Below are 15,386 nucleotides of genomic sequence, written 5' to 3' on the forward strand. Positions count from 1 at the left end.
AGAGAGAATGTTAATGGACTCCGGTTCGCTGGAAAGTACCCAGCATCAGCCCAAGATCACGGAGATTAGATTAGGTAGCTGCACAGAAGGCACAGTGGTTGCAAAATCAGCTTGCAAGATGAGGAAGTGACGAGGGTGACTCAGGGGGTAGTGGGTGTAAACCTTAACTGGGATCACCTTTACTCCGAGAATGGACTCTTTGTTCTTTCGCTGTGATAATTAAAATCTCTTTAAATGGTAAGAGACTATTTTTGCTTCGTACTGCTTATCCACGGCCAACGGGAGGGAGGGAGCTGCTTTCCTGAAACCAGACATTACCATAATCTAGCCGTATCTGGATTGGAACTGGGGTCAAAGCCGAGTTAGCAGTCATGGCTACAACGTTCCATTTTATCTTGGCTTGATATGGGCTGAAGGAGCCCACACTTGAGAGATCTAGCATTTTTACATATGTTTGCATATGCAACAGACCTGAAAAGCAGCACATGGGTTGAGATCAATGACACGGCGCCAGGCATGCGCACTGTGAGGGAATGCATTTGAGCACTGATTAAAAAAAGTGCTAGCCTTTATTTTGGGTGGGGGGAAAGGAAGAGAAACCTAGCTGCTGACCCAAATCGCTGTCATTTGACTCAAACATTATGGTAACACACTGAGTAAATGCCAGGAAATTGCATCTCTCCCCACCTCCTCTTCCAAATAAAAGCTAATTTTTCATCAGCAAAGTTAGATGCAACAGCAGTATTTTCTCTGAGCATGCATGCATGGCCATGTGTCACTGAGCTCAGCCCATGTGCTGTTTCACAGGTCTGCTGCATATGCAAACATATGTTTTTGAAAAAAACCTATGTTAAAAAGTATTGCGGCTTTTTACAATCAAGCGGGATATAAATCTTGTGAGATGAAATAAAATGCTATGTGTAGATTTGCACTGATTGTCACATATCTGCAACAACAGGGGGGAAACCAACCCAAGTTCAGCCCACACCAGCCAGGAGAAAATGGAAACCATGGACAGTGCTAGCTCTGCCCCCGATTTCCTTCCAAATACTATTATATTTAACATCTCAAAACCTACGCAAGCTTGAAAACAGAAATGTCAACTCTAAACATAAGGCAATAAGGTCACATGATAGAGAGCTTGGGGTGTAACATGCTGATTAAATGTGGGGGAAAAAAGTCCTTCCTGGTTTAAATATTTACAAGTCTCTGTGTTTAAACCTCTCGGCATGTTACCATAACTTTTGGGGTAAATGGAAGGAATTTGGGTAAGCTGCTGGAATGGTCAGCGTCAGTGCCGGATTTACGTATGAGCTTAACAAGCTATAGCTTAGGGCCCCACTCTCTTGAAAAAAACAAAACAAAACCTGGATGTACATTTCCAAAATGTAAGATAAAAATATTTTTTTTAAAAAAAAACCTACATACATTGTGTTGTGTAGGCTCCTATGATGTAAGTCATGGGCCCCACCTGCTAGCTTGCTCCCTCAAATATCACTGGTTTGCTCATTTCTATATATAGGGTGCCTACATTTTGCATGTGCAAATGGCTTTAGATACCTATTAGGTCCATAAATTACCATAGGGCATATATTCACCACAAAATATATTCAACACAAAAATCAATTTGTTGTTGACAAAGGACAGCTGGACATATAAAGGGCCCCATTACCTTCACTAGCTTACGGCCTCATCAAACCTCAGTCCGGCCCTGGGTGTGCTGCATGTGTGAACACTGCCTTTGGATTTGCACCCATTGCCACAGATCTGCAAACAAACACTCCACGTTGGATCTCCCAAGGATCCTTCAGCCTGTATCAAGCCAAGATCAAGTGGAAACCTATAGCCATGAACGCTATAACTACGCTTGCCCCAGTTCCTATCCAGATACCATCATATTTATTTTAAAAACAAACCCTGAAACCCCACACTCAAAACAGAAACATCCGCTCCGTGTTTATTTATTTGATTCAACCTTTTATCACAAAGCCACACAATAAAACGCACCGAATGAAACTGCTATGAATGTAAAGCAAAAACAAAAAACAAAACAGGATGAAAGCGATGGAAAACAATTCCACATATAATGGCAGTTGAAAATATAGAAAATATAAAGGTATCCATTTGAGAGACCTGTTGAAAGAGGAAGGCCAGAGGACCCCAAGTGGTCATAGGCCAGCATCATGACTAAAAGCAGTGCTTTTTTCGGGGGGGGGGGACGCATACCCCTAAGCATTTTGTGAATCTCTATACTTTTGTCCATTTACTCTATTTATTTCCCCCAATTTGAACTTTAAAGTGGTGGTTTTCTTGAGTCAAAATGAGAGTACCGCTAAACATTATTATTATTATTATTATTATTATTATTATTATTATTATTATTATTATAGAAAAAAAGCACTGACTGAAAGTGTGAGTGAGAAAGTCCCTCCTGGCCCAAATTTCCCTCTTGTGTGTTAAATATTAAATAATACTTAAAATTAGAAGGTGGCTGCCCCATACCTCACCTGCAGATTTATGGTAATAAGAAGAGAAGAGGCTTTCCTCTCTCCTTGCCACCCCATAAGTTGTTGGCAAGCTTATCATAGTAACATTTGAATCTGGGGCTATTTGCCCGCTCTCCAGCTGCCAACCTGCCCTATGAATGCCATTACTTGGGAGCAAGTTCATTCAATGGGAGTCCCACTGAACTACACAGAAGTCACTGTTTTGTTCTGATGATGAAGAAATAGAGCTGGGTGTCATTGGCAAATTGGGGGCACCTCAATGCCCCCCAATGGCTGCTTCCAATGGCTTTGTGCAGAAGATATTAGACGGCACTGGGTATAAGAGGGTGTTTGGATGGTTTCGTGTAGTTTTTAATATTGCTTTTTAACATTAATAGTACTTTCAGTCATTGCAACCTAGGGGACCTCAGAGGTACAAGGTACATTTCAATCATGAGTTATTTTAATTGTACTAGGGGAGAAATGGGCAGATCTTTTTGTTTTGCAGCAATATTCCTGAAATTTTAAAAAAAGCTTCAGTAAATTTTATTTCATTGCCTTTGGTTATTTTCACGTGTGTGTGTGTGTGTGTGTGCTTTTCATGCTAGCATGCCCCCCTGTTTTCAGCTAGAGGGAGCACTATTTTTTATAGGAATAACGTGTGAACGAACGTCCACGTGTCACGGGAAACACGCGGGGTTCGCCGCCCGCCGCGGACTGAAGGAGCCGCTCGAGTTCTCTCAGCGAACTCGCACAAACTCGGGGCCATCCAATCGCAAACGCCGGATCAGGCCACGTGACACTACAACTATTTTTTTCGCCCAGCTCGCCTTCTTTCAATGCTATCCCTTCGCCCGACCCGCCTTCAAGCATACGCATGCGCACCTTTGCGTCGGGCGGGGCTCCGGGATGCTCCTCCTCCTCCCTGCTTGCTCGGGCCGTAATCGGAACGAACGTCACCGGCTTAAGCTCGGGGAGGACCCATTTTCGAGCGCGAAACCGGAAGTGGGGAGGGGGACTCTTTTGAAGGTGACGCTCGTCGCCGGAAGTGCCTGTGTTTGTGTTTTCGCCCCATTTCTCCTCAGCTGGTTTGCGCCATGGCTGCGGCAGCGGCAGGGCCGGCCTTGCTGGACGTGCCGCCTCAGGGTGAGGGGAAAGGCGGCGTGTGTGTGGTGGGGGGTTTGCTCTTCGCCGGCTTCCACTAACACTTCTCTTTCCTTTCGCCTCTCCCAGAATGCCCAGGCACCGGCAGCGACCAGGCGGGCAAGGCCGAGGCCTGCCAGGGGTGCCCCAACCAGGGCGTGTGCTCCTCCAGGGGGCCCGTGGGACCCGACCCAGGTAAGGATCGCATGGAACCGTGGAGTTGGGAGGGGTCCAGGGGGGTCATCTAGTCTGACCCCCTTGCATCGAAGGAGCCTGGTATTTTTAGCCTGGGAAGGAGAAGGCTGAGATGAGATAGGAGAGCCCTCTTCCAATATCTCAAGGGCTGCCCCACGGAAGACGGGGCAGGCTAGTTTCCTCCTGCTCCGGAGGGTAGGACTCGAACCCGTGGCGACAAGAAAGGAGGCTAAGGCTCAACATCTTTCTGGCAGTAAGAGCTGTTTTGGCAGGGGAATGGTCTCCCTCGGGAGGTGGTAGGCTCTCCTTCCTTGGAGGGGTTTTTAAGCAGAGGTTGGATGGCCGTCTGTCATAAAAATAAGTAATAAAATTTTATTTATATCCCGCCCTCCCCAGCCGAAGCTGGGCTCAGAGCGGCTAACAACAATAAAGTAACACAGCATTCTAAAATCAATTCATTCTAAAATCAATTCAGAATCAAATTAATGGCAACCATTGGGCTAGAAGGATTACCAAAGGAGGGGGTCAGACTGTGCTTTGGCCAAAGGCCTGGTGGAACAGCTCAGTCTTGCAGGCCCTGCGGAAAGATGTCAAGTCCTGCTTGAGGCTTTAGCTAAGATTCCTGCATTGCAGGGGGTGGACTGGATGACCCTTGGGGGGTTCCCTTCTAACTACAATTCTATGATTCTGCAGTGCAGGAATCTCAACTAAAGCATATAATCTCGGGGGGAGGGGAGAGAGAGGCACTGCCAGGCTGCTTCAGGCACAGGTTTTATTCTAAATTCCTTTCCTAATAAACCTCTCTCCCACCCCTATTTACTAAAAAGCCCAAATGTTGTAACCTTTTCTCTCATAGGAGAGCCACACCATCCCACTTGAATCATGTGCTTCTTCACACAACACTTAGTTAAACTGTGGAACTCCCTCCCACATGGGTGATGGCCACAAACTAGAGGATTAGACAGATTCATGGAGGATAAGGTTAGCAGTGGGTGCTAGCTACAATGGCTTGGCTATGCTGTGCCTCAGGGGTTGGAAGCACAGGTGCTTCTGAACACCACTTCCTGAAGTCCACAGGAGGGCAAGGGAGAGTGCTGTTGTGCCTGAATCCTGCTTGCTAGCTTCCCATTCTGTGAGAACAGAATGCTGGACTAGATGGGGGCCCCTTTGGCCTGATCCTGCAGCCTCTTAAAGTTCTTATTTTGGTTTCCCTTTTCTGAATATTTTTTCCCCGTTGTGCAAATGTGGCAATGGGCAAAGCCTCACCTGCAGACTTTATTTGTATCCCATGACTTGTACAGGCAGCTATTAGAGCTGTAGCATTAGGAATATCTTTTAGCAGAAATTAATCTACAAACCTGGTTATGTAGTTGATAGAGCTCCCTAGGAACTGGGCACCTTCATGCTGCATGAGGGAACAGATTTTGTTTAGAATGTTATCCTTCCCACACAAATTCTGAGCTTTGCCTTTTTTCTGTCTAAGCTATTGAGGAAATCAAGGAGAAAATGAAAGCTGTGAAACACAAACTGCTGGTGTTGTCTGGGAAAGGAGGCGTAGGGAAGAGCACATTCAGTGCTCACTTGGCGCATGGCTTGGCTGAAGATGAAACCAAACAGGTGAGTGTGATCCTGTTTATATCTTTTGTTTGTTTTTGAAGCCCATATTATTCAATTGTAAATGGTGACAAAGAAGACAATTCATCTCTAAATACAGGTGAAACTCGGAAAGTTAGAATATAGTGGAAAAGTTCATTTATTTCAGTAATTCAACTTAAAAGGTGAAACTAATATATGAGATAGACTCATGACATGCAAAGCGAGATATGTCAAGCCTTTATTTGTTATAATTGTGATGATCATGGAGTACAGCTGATGAAAACCCCAAATTAACAATCTTAGAAAATTAGAATATTAAATGAAATCAGCAAAACAAGGATTGCAAAGAGAGCAATATTGGACCTCTGAGAAGTAGAAGCATGCATATGTACTCAGTACTTGGTTTGGGCCCCTTTGCATCAGTTACTGCCTCAATGCTGCGTGGCATTTATGCTATCAGCATGTGGCACTGCTGAGGTGTTATGGAAGACCAGGATGCTTCAATAGCAGCCTTCAGCTCTTCTGCATTGCTTGGTCTCATGTCTCTCATCTTTCTCTTGGCAATGCCCCATAGATTCTCTATGGGGTTCAGGTCAGGCTAGTTTGCTGGCCAATCAAGCACAGTAATCCCATGGGCATTGAACCAGGTTTTGGTACTTTTGGCAGTGTGGGCAGGTGCCAAAGTCCTGCTGGAAAATGAAGTCAGCATCCCCATAAAGCTCGTCTGCGGAAGGAAGCATGAAGTGCTCCAAAATCTCCTGTTAGACGGCTGTGTTGACCCTGAACTTAATGAATCACAGTGGACCAACACCAGCTGATGACATGGCTCCCCAAATCAAGACAGACTGTGGAAACTTCACACTGGACTTCAAGCATCTGGCATTGTGTGCCTCCCCATTCTTCCTCCAGACTCTGGGTCTTTGGTTTCCATCAGAAAAGAGATTGGGGAGCCATGTCATCAGCTGGTGTTGGTCCACTGTGCTTCACTAAGTGGATGACCAGTGGGGCAAGGATGATGGGAGGTAACTGAATAGCACCTGGAGAGCGACAGGTTCTCTATTCCTGATACATAATCATGGCAAGGTCATGCTTCAAGTTCTAGGCCTTATGTAGCCAGAAATGGCACCATCCATCCCAAGAGGGAAATTCCAGCAGGCTTGGGGGAATCCCTAGGTTTGCAGTACAAAAAAATACTTTGGGGGAAAGCCTTAAAGGGGTGGGAGGTTACTTCAGAACAGCCCAATGAGCATACTTATTGATCACATTATTCTGACATACTGCTAGGGAGAAGGGGACAAAAAATGTCAGGTGTCTAGTAACTTGGAACAGGGCATAACTGTCCACAGCTTTGAAAAACCCTGGACAGACACGCAACATTTTGTTGCAAGTCCTGCTTGCTCACTTCTAACTTCTCCTTCCTCAACTTACTTCCAACTCCCTCCAGGTTGCCGTGCTGGACATTGACATCTGTGGTCCATCCATCCCTAAAATCATGGGCCTGGAAGGGGAACAGGTATGATATGACTTCATAAATGGAAGAAAACACTGTGGGACCACTGCCACGTCTGATCTGCCTGGTCAGATGTTTCTTTAGGGTTCGTTAGACTTGAAGCGCCTCTGTCCTGTAGCTGTCTTCGGGAATAGGTACCGCTGTGGCGGGAAGGTAAACGGTGTTTCCGTGCACTGGCACTCATCACATTCTGTTGCACCAGAAGCACTTTAGTCCTGCTGACCACATGACCTGGACAGCTGTCTTTGGACAAACACCAGCTTCCTCGGCCTGAAACAAGATGAGAGCCACACTCTATAGTTGCCTTTGACTGGACTTAACCATCCAGCGGTCATTTACCTAACCTTTATACAATTTTTTAAGCCAAGATTTTGGCTGAATGAGCATACGGCTCCCTTTCAGCTTTGCTTCAATGGTTCTTTCAGCAGGGAACAGCTGCTTAGACTGCACAAAATTGGTGATAAACTGCTACCATTTAGGTTCTGTTAAAAAGCTCGAAAATGAAAAATGACTTGGGAGGAGTCTCTGTGCAGGGTTTGGCTCACCAGGAACCTTTTTAGAATTTAAAAATGTGGTTTATATGGGGGAGAGTATGTGTTTCTGTTACTAGGGTTGTCTACACATAGTGTCTACCCTGCTTATGAACAGGTGCTGCAGGTCTCTGGCTCTCTTTCTTTGTCAAGTATATTGTGTTGCAAATATCCAGGCCTGGAGTGAGCCTCAAGGAGTTTACATGTTAAGTTCTGTATTACCACCTACCTTCCCCCCCCCCCCCCAGTAATGTTTTAAAAACTCCCTGTCACAAATTGTGAGCAGCAGCAGGGTATTGAGGTTCTTATTAGATAACCGGTGTGCTTGTGCTATGTATACTAGCCCTTGACCTAAGTTTGTGCTGGTGGGGTGAGGCCAGAGGTAGAGGAGGAGGAGGAGGAGGAGGACAATTGGGGATGGGAGCCAAAAGGGATTTATTTTTATAAAAGTATTTCCAACTGGCTTAATAGTTTTTTTAAAAAGAACAACTCTGAGCTGTATGTACAATATGGAAACAATATTGATTAAAATAAAAATACAGCCTAAAACTAATAAAACAATTTAAAAGCAAGTAAAACAGATTCAAGTGGGCCTACGCACATAAGGAAGAGTCCAGTCTTATAGTCAGGGATAGCAGCTGCTTCAGGTATGGCAGAGGGAAGGGCATTCCATGGAACGGGGCAATAGCAGAGAATGCCACTAGGGGGCTCACCACCCTGTGATATTCTGTAGGATATGGTGCCACAAATAGAATTTGCCCAGCTGATCTTACAGGTCTGTACAGCAGCAGGCAATCTTTTATGTAACCTGTTATAAGTGCCTAGGGGGTTTATATTTCAACAACATGGCCTTGAATGTAGCCCAGGAGCTGATGGGCAACCATAGTCATGGCATATGTGTGTGTCCATGTGCTCCGTTCAGAAAAATCTGATTGCAGCATTCTGCACCAGCTGCAGCTTCTGGACCAGTCCCAAGGGAAGCCCCACGTAGAGCGCTTTGGAGTACAGTCATGAGGTTCCCAATCTAGGCAGATCTGTGGTAAAGCCCTCTGCAAGCAGTCTGCCCAGACCCCTGGCAAAAGCAATGTGCCCCACTCTTGGCAGCGCACTACGTCGGGAGAGGGAGGGAGTAAAAAGGGGTGGCCCCACCCATTGGTGCTATTATCTGTTTCTTTGATTTTTCTACCGCCCTTCGTCTGAGAACCAAGGGCAGTTTACAGTATAAAAACAGGAAAGAGGAAATGCATACAAAAATAACAAAAACAAAATAATCCCCGCACACCCTCAGCTGTTATTTTGCTAGTTTTGCCTCCACCCAACACTGTCATGCAGCCCCTAAAAGGAGATTCCTGATGGAACGCAGCCCTTGACAGAAACCTGCTTCCCGGACTTACACTAACATAAAATGTGTACTTTTTCAGGTTCACCAAAGTGGTTCTGGATGGTCTCCAGTGGTGAGTTGTTGTTTTTTAAATCATGTGAATACTCTTCCTGGTTCATGGAGGCAATGATAGCAGCACCTTTCCAAAAAAAAAAAAAAAAAGAGTGTTGGGGGAGGCAAGGGAAATATTATTGTTACACGCAGTGCCTCACCCGTGTTGGAAAGTATTTTGATGCTGAACTTCCTGATGCTGCCTACTGGCTGGCAGTATGCCAAGTGATTTGCATCAGGCAAACTAGGCTGGGTACCAGAAAGTTCAAGTTTTCACTTTGTTTATACACACACATGCATATCTATGCTAGAAGTGGTAAGACAACTACAGCTGCTTGTTCAGAAGCAGAAATTATTTAATCTACATTGTCTGTTTTGCCAAACACGTATGTGCTTTTGTTTGTAGTACATTGAAGAAAACTTGGGAGTCATGTCAGTGGGATTCTTACTCGGCAGCCCTGATGATGCCGTTATTTGGAGAGGACCCAAAAAAAATGGTGTGTATCTCACAATGATCAGTACCAACAAAGACTTGCCTCGTAGAATGCAAAGGGACTGAAATTCAATTAGCTCTGTGGTTATTTTTTAAAGCCTTAGTTCATAACATTTTAAGTTACTTTGACTGTTTGATAGGAACTGGCAACATTTCTGGTGCTTTGCTTGAGGGGTGGTCACACAGAAAAGAAGGAAAGAGGGATTGTGAAGCTGCAATGTAGAGCCACACTTGATAAAATCTGACTTCTGTCAGCTCGTGGTAGGGATGAGTTGGGTCTAATAGCATTGTGGCTTTAAGGGTATTTTTTATTTCTTTTAACTTATGAATAGCATATCTTGAGACAGGCTTTCAACAGAGTTCACAAGGTATCTGACACACACAAAAAGTTTTAAAACTAACCAAAGCATCTTCAAACTAGAAATCAAAGTAACTTAAGCAACTGTTGCTTTATCTGTTCTAGGAAGTAAAAACACCCTGTTTCAAAATCCAGCATTTTCTGTGCATTGGATCTCAGCTCCACCGATTACGAGCTGAGAACCTGCATCATCTGCCTTCGTCTGTTTGCTTATGCACACTGCTCCAGTGCTGCTTAAACCACTCCAGAAACCGGAGGGGGGAGGAAATCAGATGTTGTTTCCAGACCACCTCAAGCATGCTTGTCAGAATGGAACTGTGTAGTTCTGAGTTTAGTCCCCCCCCCCCTTTTTCTTTTTTTGCTAGTGCATGTTACACAAACACTTAGACCTCTAATGGAGACAGCAAACACTGCTGAGACACAATTCTCATTTGAGCCATAGAAATGGTGGCAGCTGGATACAGTTTCAGGGAGCTAAATATAAACACCCAACTTTAATCATGCTTGTTATGTTTCCAGGAATGATTAAGCAGTTTCTCCGCGATGTGGACTGGGGTGAAGTCGACTACCTTATTGTAGATACACCTCCAGGAACATCGGATGAGCACTTATCTATAGTGCAATACCTCAGTGCCGCCAACATAGACGGGGCAGTGGTAATCACCACCCCTCAGGTAAGGTGCACAACTCTAGGAGTTAAAACTCAGAGATTTAGCTGAGTAGGAGACTCACTGCGCGTCCAAACTTCCACTTGTCCTGTGCCCAGCAAGTGTGGGTCTGAGTGGTTTTCCACTTGTCCCAGGCATGGATCTGAGTGGTTTTGCCTTTGCCCCAATGCTTTCCCCTGGAAAACACACTCTTTAGCGCTGAATCGGAACAAACAGCAATCTGCAGAAAAACCAGTTGCCATTTGTTCCAATTCAGCGATAAAGATTGGGCTTCCCCAGGAGGAAAGCAGTGGGGCAAATAGAGGTTGGGATAAGCCCTAACTAAATGACTTTTGCTCATCTCCTCCCATCTCATTTTCCTTTTCTTTTTTGGAAGCTTCAATAGGAGGGAATACTTTGATTTCACTGTATAAAAACTGCGGGTGTCAGACCCAGATTGAATTTCGTAAAGTGACTAGTTCTCTAGCTCAATATAAAAATAAAGTTAGGATTTCTGTCACAACAAGAGACCTAGAATGCAGTAAACAGGTTAAACAGTGCAAATGGTGGGGGCATAATGGGAGGGAGGGAGGGCTTGCTGTTTTGCTGACTGCGCTGTAGGAGCCAGGTGCAGTTAGGTATCGTATGTTGCTGGCGGACCAGAGTGGAAGCATCCGGAGCTCACAGTCTGCCAGCGAGGGTACCCTTGTACCTACGGGACTGTCTCTCCTGGTATGCCCTGCGGAGGACTTAAGGCCTGGTCTCAACGAGGGCCAGGTCCTTTTCAGTACAGTGGTGCCCCGCAAGACGAATGCCTCGCAAGACGGAAAACCCGCTAGATGAAAGGGTTTTCCGTTTTGGAGGTGCTTCGCAAAACGAATTTCCTATGGGCTTTCTTCGCAAGGCGATAATGTCTTGCGAGTTCCTGCGGGGTTTTTTCCCTTCCCCCCCCCTTTTTCCCAAGCTGCTAAGCCGCTTATCAGCTGATCCGCTAAGCCGCTTAACAGCTGATCCGCTATGCCGCTTAACAGCTGATCCGCTAAGCCGCTTATCAGCTAAGCCGCTAATAGCGCTTATCCGCTAAGCCGCTAATGGGCTTGCTTCGCAAGACGAAAAAACCGCAAGACGAAGAGACTCGTGGAACGGATTCTTTTCGTCTTGCGAGGCACCACTGTACTTGCCCCGACTCAGTGGAACACTCTGTCACAAGAGACCAGGGCCCTGACATCTTTCCACAGGGCAGCAACCGGACGACTTCAGACTCCCATCCCTGCTCTCAGCGCAGAGCTGGCACAACTAATAGTGCAATCCTAACCAATATGCTCTGTTGAATGCATCGGGGCTTGTGAGTAAACAGATTGCAGCCTGAGTTTATCCAAGGGGAGGCTGTAGGGCAATTGTCCTCTGGGAAAGCCTCTCAACGGAGGGGAGGTGTTGTGAGCGGGGTATAACCAAGCCCCCGTGTCATTGAACCCTGTGCCCGCGTCACGCCCCCCCAGCTGGCCAATCCAGCTGGGGGGGCGTGGTTTTGCTGCCGCAGGATCATGGGCTCCTCCTCCTTGTTCCTGGCTTTGTCATTTGGCTGCCCTTTAATTTTGCAAAAAGGGCCTTTCAATGAACTGTACAGCATCCCTGTGAAGAAATAGGCTCTGCTGTCTCATTATAATAAAAGGGGGGGGGAGTATCAAACAGATCTGGGAAACCTGAATTAACATTCTGTTGGGTTACTGTTGTGTTTTTAAATAGGAAGTCGCTCTTCAGGACGTTCGGAAAGAGATAAACTTCTGCCGTAAGGTGAAGTTGCCAATCATAGGAGTAGTTGAAAATATGAGTGGCTTCATTTGCCCGAAATGTAAGGTAATATTTCTTGCATACATTTAAGCACGAGAATTATTCTTGCTCTACCGGGTCATTAAGCATCAGAAGAATGTCCCCCTTAAGCTGTTTTGATGAGATGCTACCCTGCATTTCCCCTAGCTTTATCGCGACTGTCACACAAATTATTGGTGTATTAATTCATGGTCCCTTCCACATTCTGACAGGGTTTGGATCCGTATTTCCCAGGAGTTTTGCGGCCCCTGCTTGATGCTCATTGAGGAAAACTTGAATTGGCCCCTAGTACCAAGGATGTTTCAAGATATGCCCCAGTTTCTGTCTGGCTGAGCACTTTGAGTGGCAGGACTGCAGCCCTATCGATATAGGGGTGGGAAGTTGCCTTATACGAAGTCAGATCATTGGCCCGTCTAACTCAGTACAGTGGTACCTTGGATTACATACGCTTCAGGTTACATAGGCTTCAGGTTACACACTCCACTAACCCGGAAATAGTGCCTCAGGTTAAGAACTTTGCTTCAGGATGAGAACAAATCGTGCTCCGGTGGCGCAGCAGCAGCAGGAGGTCCCATTAGCTAAAGTGGTGCTTCAGGTTAAGAACAGTTTCAGGTTAAGAACGGACCTCCGGAACGAATTAAGTACTTAACCCAAGGTACCACTGTACTGAGTATTGTAATCTAGATGGAGTTCTGGACTTGAAGTTTACTAGGCATTATAAAACTCACATCTGCTGACCGAAAGCTTACAGCCAATCTCTCTCTTTTTCTTTTTGTATCTGCTGGGTTCATGTTCAATGGCACCTTCATTTTACAGAACGAGTCGCAGATATTCCCCCCAACAACTGGTGGTGCAGAGGCCATGTGCCACAGTTTGAACGTGCCTCTCCTGGGCAAGGTGCCTCTGGACCCACAAATAGGTAATGCCGCACATTGAAGCACCTTCCGAGCTTGCTCACGGTCGCGTTACACTGTTTATATTCAGTGGGATTTAAGTTGCACGCAAACAAACAGTGCAAATCTCTTTAATGCAGGGAGAATGAACCTGTGGCCCTCCAGAAGTTATCAGGGTCCAGTTCCCATCAGGCCAAGCCAACGTGGGCAGGGGTCTCAGGGAATTGTAGTTTAATGGGTCTGGCGGTAGCAGATTTATGCCACTTACTATCATTCAATGGGAAAAGATCTTCCAGCTACATCTGGAGGTCTTTCAAATTTCCCATCCCTCTGGCGCTGGGTTCTTTGGAACATAAATGCAAGTGTGGGGTGTGAGAAAGACTATTGAGCTAAACACTGGCATCCGTCTTTTTGTCCTTTGACTGCGGTTTGCTTGTTCCACCGGGCTAGGAAAAAGCTGTGACGCGGGACAATCGTTCTTGTCCGAGGTACCGAATTCTCCAGCTACGTTATCCTACAGGAATATCATCCAGAGTAAGTACAGTATCCCAGAAAGAGTCTGCAACCGAGAAACTTTTGCACTCTTCCATATTTTTACGGTTCACCCACAAGCAACTCTTGGTAGCTCCGAATGGCAGCTTGTGGCTTGCAGATGCATATGAATGGCTGGGAGCCCTAGTTCTTTTCTAACGGTATGTCTAGGATTCTGAGCACATTGAGCTAGAAGTGACTCATACCTAGCCTGAGGTTGTTAAACACCTAACCGGGTAAGTCATAGATTACTAGGCGTTCAGTTCTAGATCTGATTCCTCCCCCGCTGCCAGTTCCTGATTAAAATGTCCCCACTTTGAGAACTAAAGAATCATACTTGACCTTGTGCAAAGTCATACTTCTGTTTCAAAATGAGCTGACATCAGCTCTCCCATGATGGCAGGTGACTGCTGCAGTGAACTCTGCAGCTGAGAATGGGCAGAGTAAAGGGGTACCACATTTTCCTGTGTATTAGACAAGGTGTTTTTTTACTGAAAAATCATGTCAAAAGCTAGGGTCATCTTATACACTGTGTCAGGGAACTGTCATCGGAGCCAGAGGCGGAGGGAAGGCTCCAGAGGGATGCCGGAGAGGGTCCCAGTTGGCAGAGAGGCAGCCCATCTGCTGGGGAAGGAAATCAGCGTAACACCAGTGGAGAAGGGGGGCAGATGGGGGAATCGGAGAGGAGGCTCCAGGACTCTTCGCTGGAGACCAGCGGGGAGAGCACGGGTCCTCCGCTGCCCACACCCTCCCTGCGCAGAAGACTTCCGCGCAGGGAGAGTAGGAGGAGACTTGGCGTCAAAGAACCTCTTTGCTGGAAGAAGTTCAAGAAACGCCCACTGACGGATTCTGCCAGCGACTGAGACAGCCACGAAGTGAAGGGCTGTCCAGACAGAAAGGGTTCAACCAGGTAACCTAGCCAGGAGTGGCGGCAACTTACGCACGAGCAACCCCTCGAACCATTACAGCCTGATAGTGGCGTGGGGGGGGGGGAGCTGCGCACTGTCAGCCAGCTGGTTGGTGGGCGTGCAATTCCACCCATTCTGCTACAGGATGCGCACGCTCTAGGGTGCATTTCCCACAGCAGCGTGGAGGTGAAGCCGCCAGCCAGCTGGTTGGCGACCCGCGCTCTAGGGAGCTTCCCGCCCACAGTGGTGGTGGTGGGAGCGGCTGCCCACTTTGCCAACCCCCAGCAACGGCCCTGCTGGGGTGATGGCGCTCATGCAATTCCCCCTTTAAAAAGCTCAACAACTTTGGGCAACCCCCCCTCATTTTCTTTAAATCTAGTCCCCCCAAATAGGGCGTGTCTTATACATGGGGGGCGACTTATATACGGAAAAATACGGTACATTAATGCTGGGGCCTAGGTAATTCTCCAGGGTAAATTCTCCACTGACCAGAGCTCCTCTTCTGGTCAAACGTGGCTTGTGGTGGAGAATGCCAGTGAATTTTGCTGCATGCACAGAGAGGTGAGTGCTTGCATTTCCAGCCTCCAGTGGAAAAACCTGAGGCAGCATTTTGATTCATCTTGCATTGTGTCTTTCTGCAGGAATCCAAGACTTCTGTAGCCACAGCCCCCCGCAGGAAGAAAACAGTACTTGAACAGCAAACTATGGAAGGGTCCTTAGGAAAGCGTTGATCGCCTTAAGCCTCTCTGTATAGGAATATATAAAGCCTTTGTTTTGCAAGCAAATAAATTTTTTGAGTAATGTCCCGGCTTTAGTCGTCCTTTCCTCCCTGTC

At 46.5% G+C, this 15,386-nt stretch overlaps 1 protein-coding gene across 1 annotated transcript; it reads left to right on the plus strand.

Annotated features, from left to right (window-relative positions):
- Positions 1-3,480: 3,480 nt before the first annotated feature.
- NUBP1 (NUBP iron-sulfur cluster assembly factor 1, cytosolic) lies at positions 3,481-15,357 on the plus strand. The gene is made up of 11 exons (XM_081889335.1): positions 3,481-3,632; positions 3,720-3,824; positions 5,308-5,441; positions 6,865-6,933; positions 8,882-8,914; positions 9,299-9,389; positions 10,263-10,417; positions 12,137-12,247; positions 13,037-13,139; positions 13,564-13,647; positions 15,194-15,357. The coding sequence occupies exons 1-11, from the start codon at positions 3,584-3,586 to the stop codon at positions 15,244-15,246; spliced, it is 987 nt and encodes a 328-aa protein (XP_081745461.1). The 5' UTR covers positions 3,481-3,583; the 3' UTR covers positions 15,247-15,357.
- The last annotated feature ends 29 nt before the right edge of the window (positions 15,358-15,386 follow it).

This window comes from Podarcis melisellensis (genome assembly GCF_964234715.1).
Source record: "Podarcis melisellensis genome assembly, chromosome: 14".
Classification (NCBI taxonomy): Eukaryota; Metazoa; Chordata; class Lepidosauria; order Squamata; family Lacertidae; genus Podarcis; species Podarcis melisellensis.